General features: G+C 36.2%; 1 protein-coding gene across 1 annotated transcript in view; it reads left to right on the top strand.

Moving 5' to 3' along the window:
• Positions 1-8,715, top strand: part of TACR3 (tachykinin receptor 3) — a 122,688-nt gene extending 113,973 nt beyond the window's left edge. Inside the window, exons 4-5 of the mRNA XM_072118854.1 lie at positions 4,177-4,373; positions 5,269-8,715. Of these exons, the coding sequence (XP_071974955.1) occupies positions 4,177-4,373; positions 5,269-5,590 (519 nt within the window). The 3' untranslated portion in view covers positions 5,591-8,715. The remainder of the gene's footprint in view (positions 1-4,176; positions 4,374-5,268) is intronic.
• Positions 8,716-13,955: the final 5,240 nt, after the last annotated feature.

Below are 13,955 nucleotides of genomic sequence, written 5' to 3'. Positions count from 1 at the left end.
GTTTTTCATAATTTATATTGCACTGACCCTGCATTGCAGCTACTAATGCAGTCCACACTGTTCTGTAGGTTTTATGAAAAACACTCTAAGCATTAGTGCCAGACAAACAAGGCAAAGAGTTTGCTTTGTTAATTTGCATTTTTAAAATCCTGTGGGTAAATTATCATTTGACTGGTTGACTGTGCCAGTTTTTCGTGTTCTGCTGAAGTTAGATTAATGAAAGTGGCTTTGGCCCTTGATAAATCTGCTTATGCTCCACGGGTTGTTTGCAACTGTCACGTGAAAAGCCACAAAAAAAAAAAATCAAAAGCCGCAACATAGACCAGGGGGTAGACTGGCATAAATTTGTGATGAAACTTTCGCCTAAATGTAAATTTGTGCCAAATCAAAAAATCATTTTCAGTTCTATTGTAAAAACTAGTCTATGCAAAAGTGACTTTGCACTGTCCCTTGATCCTTTCACACAATGGAAAGTCGCAAACCAGCATAAATACCGCAACTGCACCAAAACAATGCCAAATATAGACAAAAAAAACAATGAGAAATTGTTTTACAGTACACAGATGGAGTTTACATAGATGGACAAATTATAGTACTGTAAAATAGGCCATACTCTGCTCCACGCAATCAACCTGCAGGACCCTTCTATGCCATGGCAACTATTTTCTGTGACATCAGCAGGCTTGGCTGAGATTCATTTAAAGTGAAGCTGATCATCACATGATAAATACTGTAGTGCATGTAACAAAGTTGTTAATTTCTATATAGACATACCATACCTTCCTCTTGTAGCATTGGACAAGCAACAGAAGTCACATTACCCATAGAGTATTTCCTAAGTTTCACACTTCAGAAACTTTGTTTATCAAACAATGGGGTACATGTATCAAACATTTGGCTTGTCTTTTTCTTTAATTTTTGAGACTAGTCATGGTTCTTGCGCTCATTTGCTAATTTTTGCACCTTCCTTCAATATTCGCCATTGTCTATCTAGTTTTCTGCAGTACTCCCTGAGTTATCACCTAAATCCAGATAGGTATGTGTTAATTGCAGTATAATTTCTGAATAGTAGCATATGTATAAATTCTGTAACTCTATCAGGCATAATATTTCTTGACTGGCTCCTTTCAGAGATTATTTGCCAAAAAGTTAACTTGCACTTTTAACTGAATTATACCAGCTCAATCATATTTATAGTGCATTCTATGCCAAGCTGTATTGTACCTTTAAATCAAATTTAACAAAACCGATCATATTTGCATATACACTCACCGGCCACTTTATTAGGTACACCATGCTAGTAACGGGTTGGACCCCCTTTTGCCTTCAGAACTGCCTCAATTCTTCGTGGCATAGTTTCAACAAGGTGCTGGAAGCATTCCTCAGAGATTTTGGTCCATATTGACATGATGGCATCACACAGTTGCCGCAGATTTGTCGGCTGCACATCCATGATGCGAATCTCCCGTTCCACCACATCCCAAAGATGCTCTATTGGATTGAGATCTGGTGACTGTGGAGGCCATTTGAGTACAGTGAACTCATTGTCATGTTCAAGAAACCAGTCTGAGATGATTCCAGCTTTATGACATGGTGCATTATCCTGCTGAAAGTAGCCATCAGATGTTGGGTACATTGTGGTCATAAAGGGATGGACATGGTCAGCAACAATACTCAGGTAGGCTGTGGCGTTGCCACGATGCTCAATTGGTACCAAGGGGCCCAAAGAGTGCCAAGAAAATATTCCCCACATTATGACACCACCACCACCAGCCTGAAACGTTGATAGAAGGCAGGATGGATCCATGCTTTCATGTTGTTGACGCCAAATTCTGACCCTACCATCCGAATGTCGCAGCAGAAATCGAGACTTATCAGACCAGGCAACGTTTTTCCAATCTTCTACTGTCCAATTTCGATGAGCTTGTGCAAATTGTAGCCTCAGTTTCCTGTTCTTAGCTGAAAGGAGTGGCACCTGGTGTGGTCTTCTGCTGCTGTAGCCCATCTGCCTCAAAGTTCGACATACTGTGCGTTCAGAGATGCTCTTCTGCCTACCTTGGTTGTAACGGGTGGTGATTTGAGTCACTGTTGCCTTTCTATCAGCTCGAACCAGTCTGCCCATTCTCTGACCTCTTGCATCAACAAGGCATTTCCGACCACAGAACTGCTGCTCACTGGATGTTTTTTCTTTTTCGGACCATTCTCTGTAAACCCTAGAGATGGTTGTGCATGAAAATCCCAGTAGATCAGCAGTTTCTGAAATACTCAGACCAGCCCTTCTGGCACCAACAACCATGCCACGTTCAAAGGCACTCAAATCACCTTTCTTCCCCATACTGATGCTCGGTTTGAACTGCAGGAGATTGTCTTGACCATGTCTACATGCCTAAATGCACTGAGTTGCCGCCATGTGATTGGCTGATTAGAAATTAAGTGTTAACGAGCAGTTGGACAGGTGTACCTAATAAAGTGGCCGGTGAGTAAAGACAAAAGTCATAGATATGTCATCAAAAATTCTTTATCTTTCTTTTTTATTTTCCTCCTAGTGCTCATTGGTACTGTCTTATTTTTCTAATTTATATGAAAGAAAAGACTATAGGAGGAAGAGAACACAAAATATGTACCAATAAACAAAATGTAATTTTTACACATACAAGTGCTTCTCAATAAATTAGAATACCAGTGAAAAGGTGTTTTTTTCAGTAATTCAATTCAAAATGTGAAACTCAAATATTATATATAGTCATTACAAACAGAGTGAACTTTATCAAACGTTTATTTATGTTAATGCTATGTTATGTTATATGTTAATATGTTATGTTAATATGTTAATATTATATTAGACCAATTATAAAAAATTATTTAAAAAAACGCAGAAATGCTGGCCAAATTAAAAGTATGTACATTAAATGCACTTGATACTTAGCAGGGGCTCCTTTTGCATGAATGACTACATCAATGTGTTGTGGCATGGAGGGTTTGGCACTGCAGATGTGTTATGGAAACCCAGGTTGCTTTGGTAGCAGCCTTCATCCCATCTGCATAGTTGGGTTTGGTGTCTCACATCTTTCTCTTGACAAGATTCTATATGGGGTTAAGGTCAGGCGAGTTTATTGGCCAATCAAGCATAGTGATACTGTGGAAAGGTGCAAAGTCCTGCTGGAAGATGAAAATTCCATCCCCGCAAAGCTTGTTGCAGAGCGAAGCATGAAGTGCTCTAAAATTTCCTGATAGACGACTGCTTTGACTTTGGTCTTGATAAAACACAATGGACCGACACCAGCTGATGACATAGCTCCCCAAACCATTGGTGATTTTGGAAACCTTTACACTAGACCTCAAGCAGTTTGGATTGTGTGTCTCTCCATCCTTTCTCCAGAGCCTGGGACCTTGATTTCCAAATTAAATGCTAAATTTACTTTCATCAGATGGACTTGGACCACTGAGAAACAGTCCTCTTCTTTTTCTCCTTGACCCAGGTAAGACGCTTCTGGCATTATCTTTTGGTCAGGAGTGGCTTGACACATGGTATGCGACACTTGTAGCCCATTTCCTGGATACGTCTGTATATGATGGCTCTTAAATCACTAAGTCCAGCAGAAGTCCATTCCTTGTGAAATTCCCCCAAATTTTTGAATTACCTTTTCAATCTTATTAAGGCTGTAGTTTTCCCGTTTGCTTGAGCACCTTTTTCTACCACACGTTTTTCCTTTTTTATTGGCTCTCTTACGTTATATTTGGATAAGTCGATTGAAAACCAGCATAGGCATTAGGAATAAAAAAAATCTTTTCCATGCAAACTAGGAAAATGCACTTACAGTTAAAAGATGTCTAGATGCATGGATTAAACGGCTACCTATGACAGTGATGCTGCAGCTGTTGTCTTAAGGTGGATACACTCGAAGTACTGTATAAATTTGACAGTGTATAATACCTCTATTTTCTGTCTTTTATGTTTATTTGACTTGCCAAATAGTGAACGATTATTTTTCAAAGCTAAACTAGACACTTCAGGCTTACCTCGTACATCTTAAGTACATTAAAGTATTTATGTAATCAAAGATAGATTAAATACTCGGTTCTTAATTTTGGATGTAATGCAATGAAAAAAATACTTTTTGCTTAATCTTTTACAGCATTTGTTGGTAATATTGGCCTTATTCTTTAATTTTGCAGGTGGTCAAAATGATGATTGTGGTGGTGGTGACCTTTGCGATATGTTGGCTTCCCTATCATATATTTTTTATAGTAACTGCACTCGATATCAAAGTGGAAAGATGGAAATACATCCAGCAAATCTACCTAGCCATTTTTTGGCTAGCAATGAGCTCAACAATGTACAACCCCATAATATACTGCTGTCTTAATAAAAGGTAAGAGGAAAATGCTGAAAGACCTTGCTCTCAGATCTATTAATTAGCAAACCAGATATGACAATCACCCTTCAAGAATTAAATCAGCTGTTCTAAATGTTTAACAAGGCGGTAAAAGGCACTCCATAGGGAGCAAAAAATTCTTTGGCAAATTTCCAGGCTGTGATTTCTGTCTTATAATTAGTGTAAGAAGCATTTAAAGTCAATGATCTGAAATAATGTCTTTCATGTGATATGTATCTGTCATAAGCTGTGGCATGGAAAATGGCTTGTAACTGATGGGTTGTATGCGAAAGTTAACTGCATCTTTTCCACATTTGTTAGAATTAGAATTTAGATATTATTTTAAAGCTAATTTGACTTCAATCAGCATAATATAACACACTTATGAAATGAAGTAATTGACACAGTTGCTAGTGGAAAGTACAACAGAAAACTGGGACAGCCAGTTTTATAAATTTGGCCCTACGCCTTTGTTCTACTGTACTGATATAAAACACTCACATGGATTAAACAGATTTATTTTGGGTCACCGGGCATGTTTGTAAAATTTTATTAATAATTGTTAAGAGATGCATTGTGTATATTCTTTTATTTACATGCAATGTTTGTTTTTTGGAGAATGGGATCACTAGGCCTATGGCCACTATGTTAGTAATTAAAAAAGGGGTTGCCTATTTAAAAAATAAAAAAATTAGTTTAATTTCACATGCGATAAGGCCACTTTTTAAGAACTATAGTAAAACACAGACCCCAAGTTGTTTTAAGGGAAATTTCAGCATGATGCTCAAAGTACACAGTGACTTGTATCATCACATGAACATAATGCTGCTAAGGATAAAACTAATGGTTTACGTGTTTTTCCCATTTTATGTCCTATTTCATTTATTGACAGATTTCGTGCTGGTTTCAAAAGAGCATTCAGATGGTGCCCATTTATCGAAGTGTCCAGTTATGATGAGTTAGAGCTTAAATCCACCAGGTTCCACCCAACAAGACAGAGCAGTCTATACACAGTAACAAGAATGGAATCCAGCATGACTGTTGTGTTTGATCCAAATGATGGGGAAAACTCCAGGTCTATTCACAGCCACAAGAAAAGGGTCACTTCCAGTGAATCAACTTTAAATGGTTGTTCTCGAAAAAACTCTACAGATGCCTCCACAAATTCCATTTTCATTAGTTCACCCTGTACATCACAAGATTGTTATTCATGAATTGTCTAGCAGGCATCAATAACTAAACAGTAAATTAAAAAAACTTTATTTTAAGATTATTGTTATTCAAAATAGGTTTAACAAGACAAAAGACAGTCCTATTTAATGCTATAAAATTTGGCTGTTTCATGAATTCAAGCCTGATGTCCAAACATATAAAAAGACTCCTTGAGAGTTCCTTAACTATCACTATTTAAGCATTTCAAGTGTCAGTAAGTGAATGTAAAAGCATAGTGGTGGCTTGTATACTATTTTGTGCTGTTTTGTGCATTACCAGTGCAATTGACAGCATGCCTTGTAACTTTTATTGTTTTGACTACCATTTTAAGACTGAAATTAAAGTACCTTATTATTGGCACACATGGCATTTTTATGTTATTAGAGAATGATATCATTATATTTAAATAATTAATATTAGCTTTTCAATGAGTTTAATATCAGTAAGGTTAAAAAATAAATTTACAGCTATTGTTTAAAGCACCCTGTACAGTTTGAATTGTCCATTTGCAGAAGCCATAACTACCATACATCTAAATGCATTCTTTTATTCTGTTTTCTCACCACCTACAGTATATTTATGGTTTTCTCTTACATGTTTTCTACACATGTTTTTACTGATGTACATAGTCTAAGGATTTTCTTATCAACTAATTACATAACCCTATTTAAAATCTTTATGTAAGCTTTCTTACTTCTTTATGGCTCTCGGTTCTAGTCTGCAGTACCCAGTTTGTTTGCTATCACTCCAAACAAGTGACATTACACTTTGCACTTGGCTAGCACTTTTGCTTGAACTATAACAAGTATCTAGAATTTGGGAACCCAGATTCCATTTTACAAATATAAGATATCCCATACTAAACATCCAAATACATTCTGTACACTACTTTCTCACAATTATACCTGATACCTGCAATACATTTCAGAAAAAGACATTTGGAGTTTGGATTATTATAGAAAACTTAAATGGGGAATGTTAAGATTGTTTCTTTTCCTATCACCTTATATGGTTAGGTTTTGGAAGCTCATTAAAGCTCCTTTTAAATAAACCATTCATTTCAGATACGTGGGAAGCCACCCTTTGGACTTATTGCTGTTTGAACATGCCACAATTTTTGTGGACCAATGCAATATTTTTGTTTAAATGCATCTTTCCACATTTACACTGTTCCCACTGGATAGCTGCTATTCAGGATACAGGCGGTCCCCAACATAAAACCACTCAACTTACAGACGACCTTTAGTTACAGATAGACCTCTCTGGCCTCTAATAAAGCTCTCTGGACTTTAGACCCCAGCAGCAATGATCAGCTGTAAGGTGTCTATAATGAAGTTTTATTTATAATTCTTGTTCTCATGACTGCACAAAACTTTTAAAATGCGATAAAAATGTAAAATTGTCTAGCGTTATAATTAGAAAATATACTGATTCTGACTTGCTAATTCAACTTAAGTACAAACCTAAAGAACCTATCTTGTATGTAACCGATAGACTGTCTGTACTACATTTCTATTGGTTTTTTTGAATGACAGAACTTGATGGATAGCAGATTGATGGACTGATATAAAACAATGAAGAGGCTGCAATACTCACTAAGGCATCATGGCCCATAAAACAGCTGATATTGATGGTCTATTCTAAGACTAGGTGATTAGTATCATGAAACCGAAAAATATTTTAACTGTTTTGGTATTCCATGCTCAGAATGCTATCTATGTCTGTAATAAAGCTTCCCAACAGATAGAATGTATAAATGTTATTAGAAAAGTTTAACCAAAAACATGGAATTACTTTAACACTAGTTTGTAACCTCAATGACGGCCCTAAATGTAACTTTAAAAAAATGCAATTTTAGATAATTCATTGCAGGTAGTAAATTGAGCTTTCACATTTACTTTGAAAGCATTTCATATAATAGTGATCCTTCCACAGAATATTTGATTAACATTAGCTGGAACAGAATCAGAAGAACAAAAGATAAGATGGATACCATTCAAAATTATAGTTAATGAATTGAACAAAGCAAATACATATCCATCTTTTAATATAAAGTCTAGAATGATGCCATTCTTTGTTTTTATATCATTTTGCAAGACGTACATGCCCTGACAGAGCACTGTGGCATGAGCTGAATGTAATTTCTTGCTCCATACTCAGCTAGCCTCTGCCATTAAGTTTTTTTTTTAAAAGCAATTTATATTGAAAATGCTGGCAGATTTCATTGACTGCCTTTCAACTTTAGTGCAGGGTACAATACTTAGATATTGTTATCCAAATTGAGTAAAATCAAAGGATCTTGATTATTCGAACTGAACGTTTTCCAATATGCTGGTTCAATTGAGATAGAACATTAATTCCCTACATGGGATTCATTTAGAGGAACATTAGAATATTATCTAAATATTATTGAAACCAAAAACCAGAACTTATATTTCTTATTTGATTCTTTGCTTTTTTCATTCTTTGCCTTTTATGTTCATTTTCTTCATCTTGTTTCCAAATGGTTTCCAAGAAGCAAGGAATCATTTTAATAAATCACTACCAGATAAAATGGAAACATGACAGCACATTGTCATAAACTTTATGATGTGATAAATAAAAACCTGTGTTTTTTTGGAATATTTGCTGATGAAAATTATGGTAAATTGCTATAAGGATGTTTGCTTTTATGTTTTAAGAAATGTACAGTGTATTTTATTCATCTGCATTTTCTTTTTTTCTTATCAGGCACCAAAAAGAAATACATTGTGCACCTTATGATTTTATTATGCTTTATATGTATTTTATCTGCAACCACATTTTATATATGGATGGTAATTTTTTTATAATTTGTTACAAAACCTATATCTAGATAGAATATATTCATTGGTATTATGTGATATATCACAATAAAGAACAAAATGTTCATGGGAGCAAATAATTGTGATTTTAAATGTGTATTGAATTGAAGAATCTGTATTCCTGTTACATTTGGAAAGATTGACTTCAAAAGGAAATGAAAACACACACATAAACAGATGTCTCCTGATCAAAGGCAATCACAGAATATAAATTGGAAAAATTTATGAGAAGTCACAATTAAAGATAAATATGTATTGTGGGAATTTATTACTTTTACTTTTATATTCTTCCAGTATCATTAAAAATACAAGAAGTACAACTGCTGCACTCCTGTCAGGTTGCATTACATTTTTACTTTAACTGATATAACAAACTATTCGATACATAAAAATAATAGTAAGAAGAAAACTATGCCACAAAATGTCATCACTTAGAATGGGCTCTACAAAAATATTTTGTTAAAACAAAACTGTTGGGATTAGGAAGAACCTTCTTGTTAATTGTAGTAATTATGTCAAATTAAAGAATATGTTTATTTTTATCTGTGTCAAGATAGAGAAACAGGTGCAGGCTCTGATCTAACCAGAGACCTCTATGCCTCCCTACTTGCCAGGCCCTATGCTTACCCACTTGTCTAATTTGTGCTCAGAACACATGACAAACAAAGAGAGAGACAGGCAAGCAAACAGACACCAGCAAAGTCTGGACAAAACCTAGATGACGACGAAAGTGCAGAATCGGATACAGATTATAGATTACAGGTACAGACTATCTTTCATATACTATGAATGGTAAGCTGCACCTGGTCAACAAAACGTAGCCATAAACAATATGTTCCAATGTTCTAAAATACTTTTGCATAATCAAAGGAGATTCCAAATTTTATTTTCTTTTGTATAGAAAAATAAGATATCTGTTAGAAAAGTCACACCATGCATCTAATAGCTTGTCTTACTTACTAATTATAACCTTTTATCCTTTAGTACTCTTGGGAATATATAGCTCTTTATTGAGCATTGCTTGTTTTAGTTAATATATTCATAGCTGTCACTCAGAAATAAGTACACCAAACAATTAATGTGTTTGCTCAGCCGGAAGAAAGGAGGATTGGCATTCAGAAATGATCCATCATGTCTGATCTTTCCATAACTGGAATGAAAGCAAACAAGAGGCTGAAACAGCTGGAGAGGTTTATGAGTGTGCGACCTCACAGCAGTGACTCATTGACATTTCAAACAGCCAAGGCATAAAGAGATACTACATAATTCCCTCCAACTGCATGATGCTCTTAGTTAAACACACTTGTTAGGATTACAAATGGGACCCCCACTGGGCAAAATGTTCTATTCTGAGAGTATTTTTATCTTTATTGTACAGTATTCTTACCTACAATTGGATTTAATAACTTTCAACATAATTATTTGTGTGCCTACGACAAAGATTTAATCGAAACATTTGTACAGTAAAATAACTCAGAACTTTAGAATTAATCCCATAGTATGAGTTCAATAAAAACATTCAAAATGAATACAAAGTTTTAGCAAAGTAGCTTCACAAATGTAATTGAATTGTCGCATCAGCTGGTCACATAAATCCTTAAACTCCACAAAACTTTCACTTTCAAGTTTAAAATGTTTTAAAAGTTCAGAAATCTAAAAACAATTAACCCATGTTCCAGTATGAATATACAGAACAAAGAAACATCAAACATGGTTGAAAGCAAATCTCAGTGTCCAATAGCCACAGTGAAAAAGTTGATTTTAAGAGATTTGGGGGCTATTTTCCTTTGAGGGGTACACCACTGAAATTAACCATTTTTATATTTTGATATCAGTATATTTTGAGATATATTTTAGATCAGTACTTTTGAGACATGGAAATACCATATATTTATATTTATGATTTTATTTGCTTATTTTTATATCTGGATCAGTCTCTTATTACACACTCCTCAAGTAGTTGGGTGCCTTTGAATGGGATCCTACCCCAATCATTCACTCGCTTGTGAATGCAAAAAGGAAATAATTCATTATTGCCACTTCCAATAGCATATGTAACATTTTGACTGCATCAGTCTTTTTCAAACACTACAATATACAGAAAACATGTTTTTTATACTTACAAATAGGTATTGACAGCATAACACAATATTATATGATATATTGACAAAATAACACAAGCTATATAGGTCAAACAATGTGTAAAAGTACACTTCATATCCAGTATCACCTTATATCATAATGGCATTCCCTGGGGTTGTCTACTTGGGGTTGTCCACTTTTCAATAAATCTCTTTCATTAGACAAGTCTCTGCATGTATATTTAACTGTACTTTTGCCTCATGTGAGAGCTTCAGCCTTTCCCTGTTCTCCCCATGCTCCCCATATACAACTTCCTGTTTCTTTCTCCTACTGTCCATCCTAATAGTAGCCTCCAGTGTGGTTTTTTTTTCTAAGTCCGTCTCACTGACATACAGGGGAGGTAGGGGATCAGGATGAGTTATAATGTTCTGCTGCAGGTCCCTCCTATTTATCAGTGCAGTGACATGTAAAGAAAGATTCCACAGAGTGCACAGAAAGTCTGAATATAGCACTAAACATAGAATCAGGAATGATGAATCAATTGGTGAACATTCTCGGAATATCACATTATATATATTACATCCTGAGGCATCAGGTTAAGGAGTGGTATAAAAAAAGCAAAGCTGTACATAACAACCAACAAAGTTCACTTGTCTAGTGTTGTCCACTAGTGCTAAGTATATTAATAAAGATAAAATGAGTGCAGCATACAAAGGTCGAGAGGACTTACTAATACAGCCGCAGGTGGAGAGTAAAGGGATGTCTGAGGCACACCATGATTTGCACGACTGTGCTGATGAAAAGCACCTTCCCGACTGAAGAGTTAAGAAGGATAAGAACTACCCGCACTGTGGACTGTTTTGCAGTCAAAACATCACTCATGCTATTGAAAGCCACAATAAAGAATTATTTCACTTTTTCATTCCAGTATAATGCAGTTTGGCTACTGACAGGTAAGCAACTGCCTTGGGCATTGTTTTGGTTGTCATTATGATGTAAAAACTATAGTCTGACAAGAAATGGGCTCACCCAGCCATTAAATAAGAGTAAAAAAAAAGTTTTTGTGCTATCATTCATATTCTCTGAAAAAAGGCCAAGAAAGCCAAAATTCTGCAGGGGCATGATGACTTTTGAGTGCAACTTGTACATCATGCCATGACCAGCTATAGGAAAATCCAGTTTAATCTATAATGAACAACACATTTTCTACAAAGAGCCAAAGAGACACATATTCCTCATGTAAAATACTACTACTGACAGGTATCTTTCTGGACAAGTTTCATTCTGCCCTCAAAAATGATAATTGAAGCAGCACTTCACATAAAACTAGTTGAATGTTTTATTTACTGTATGTATCTGAGGCCTGATGCTTCTCCCTTGTCATGACATAATTTCTCCCAAGACTGGGTTGCTCTCAAAAAGTAGCCATACCAAGGCTCCATGAAGGCACACTTCCTGGATGTCTGCGGGTGGGAGCCGTATGGGTCAGCACCTCATACCAGTTGGGGCAGAATTGCTGCCAAGACAGGGAGTGTCTCAAATAGTAGTGGGTCTCCAGGAGCTTTGACTCTGCCAGGGGAAATCAGATATTCTACTCCCAAACTTCTGCATTCCACTTGGTAGCTTCCTGGACACAGCAACTCCAAGAGGGTAGCTACTTTTTGAGAGCCTCCCATTTTTAGTAGAAATTCTTCTGGGTCAGGAAAAAAAGTTAGACCATGCCTTACATGGCTTCAGTAGGTCGTTCATGGCTTCCAAAAACTTTCAGTTGGGACTGAATGCAATGAGAAATCAATTTTTTCAGAAATGCTGTCATCTATATTAATTATGGTATGCAGTAATCACAGAGATAAGGTAAACAGAGGGTTCCAAAAATGATTGTGCCTTACTCCATGCAACAAATCCACTCCTATAAACAAAAATAGTGGCTCTGATAGAAATGTTTTATTCAGTATAAAAGTATATTATCTTAATTCAACTATGAACATAGAACCAAAGTAATAATCATCAAATATTTATGACCGAAACACCTTATTGAAGAGAAACAGAGTTGTTTGGATGCTTTTTCCTTTGGTAATGCTTCATGGGAAGAAAAAGATGCAAAGTAACTAAGAGTCAGAAACTTCATTCAACTTAGTAACACGCAGAATATTGTCATGGTTTGGAAATAGTTTGATATGAAATGCTGTTTTAACTTTATCCTCTGTGAGAATAATAAATATTGCATGGAAAGGAAGGATGATGAGCACCTGAAGGGATTGAGTTGTGCATTTTGGTTAACATTAGTATCAGATTAATTTCATATTAACGTACAAGTATCTTTGAGAGACTCTGTTACTGTTAAAGCATAACTTTAAAGAGGTTTGCCCATGAAAAAAAATTCTCAAATTTCAATCCCCTTGTGATGTTTACACAATAAAGATAATTTTAACCCATTGCTTCACAATTTTACTCAATGTTATTGCTGTTTTAGCTCCTATAAATCAATGATGGTCGGTGTAAAATTCCAGAGTGTGGGAAGGGAGTCTCTAACCAGAAACTTCATGATCCCTCTAGTGAATGTGTGGTGACAATGTGGCTAGATTATCAAGGTACAGGTTTATATACATTTTCATTTAGCTTCTGAACATTGTACTAGTATCGGACAACATAGAAAGAGAGATGAGACAGATCAGAGATGAGAAATGATGAGATCTATTAAATGGATATAACACACAATGACACTCTCAGCCATGTTAACTGGCCTATAACACACACAGTTCTGCTATATACCTCCCTCACCTCCCCTTGATAAACATCATATCTGTCTATAACTTGTAGCTTTACTCTTCTCACAATGTGATGTGTGGTTTGCCAGCAGAAAGTCTGTGTGTGTGTGTGTGAGCTTGTCCCGGGATGCAAGGGGGGGGGGGGGGGCTAGAGGCAGAGAGGAGCTCAGATCGTGCAGCATCAGACAGAAAAACAAGATGTCTTCCAACCCTAAACTTAGAAGATCTACACCAATGCTGTATTTTTGTTAATAGCATTGAATTTGAGAATGTGTTATTTTGTTATCCTAAGTACATTTAAGAAACTTGTCTTCAGGGAAATACCCCTTTAAAGCAATATCTGAAAACTAAATGGGGCATATTTATCAGGACCACTGCGCATCTCCAGTGGCGCAGAGGCCCTGAAATAATCGCAAATGCTAGCTTATTGCTAGCTTTTGCGATTATTTGCCCCGATCCGCCACCTTCACGCCAGTGGGGCGTGAAGGGGCGTGAAGGGGGGGGCGCGGCCTGCCGAGCGGAGGGCACGGCTGGACGGGAGTGGGGCGTCATGGGGCGTTACTGTCCCCGCGCTTGCGCACTTGCTGCTGCTGGCGACTTTTCATACGTGAAAAGTCGCCAGCTGCGTTATTTTCTACGCCAGGGTAAATTATCCTTTTTACCTATTCAATGTT

This window comes from Engystomops pustulosus, chromosome 1 (genome assembly GCF_040894005.1).
Source record: "Engystomops pustulosus chromosome 1, aEngPut4.maternal, whole genome shotgun sequence".
Lineage (NCBI taxonomy): Eukaryota > Metazoa > Chordata > Amphibia > Anura > Leptodactylidae > Engystomops > Engystomops pustulosus.
Note: the sequence above shows the minus strand (reverse complement) of the source record. Positions and strands in the feature narration are given on the sequence as shown.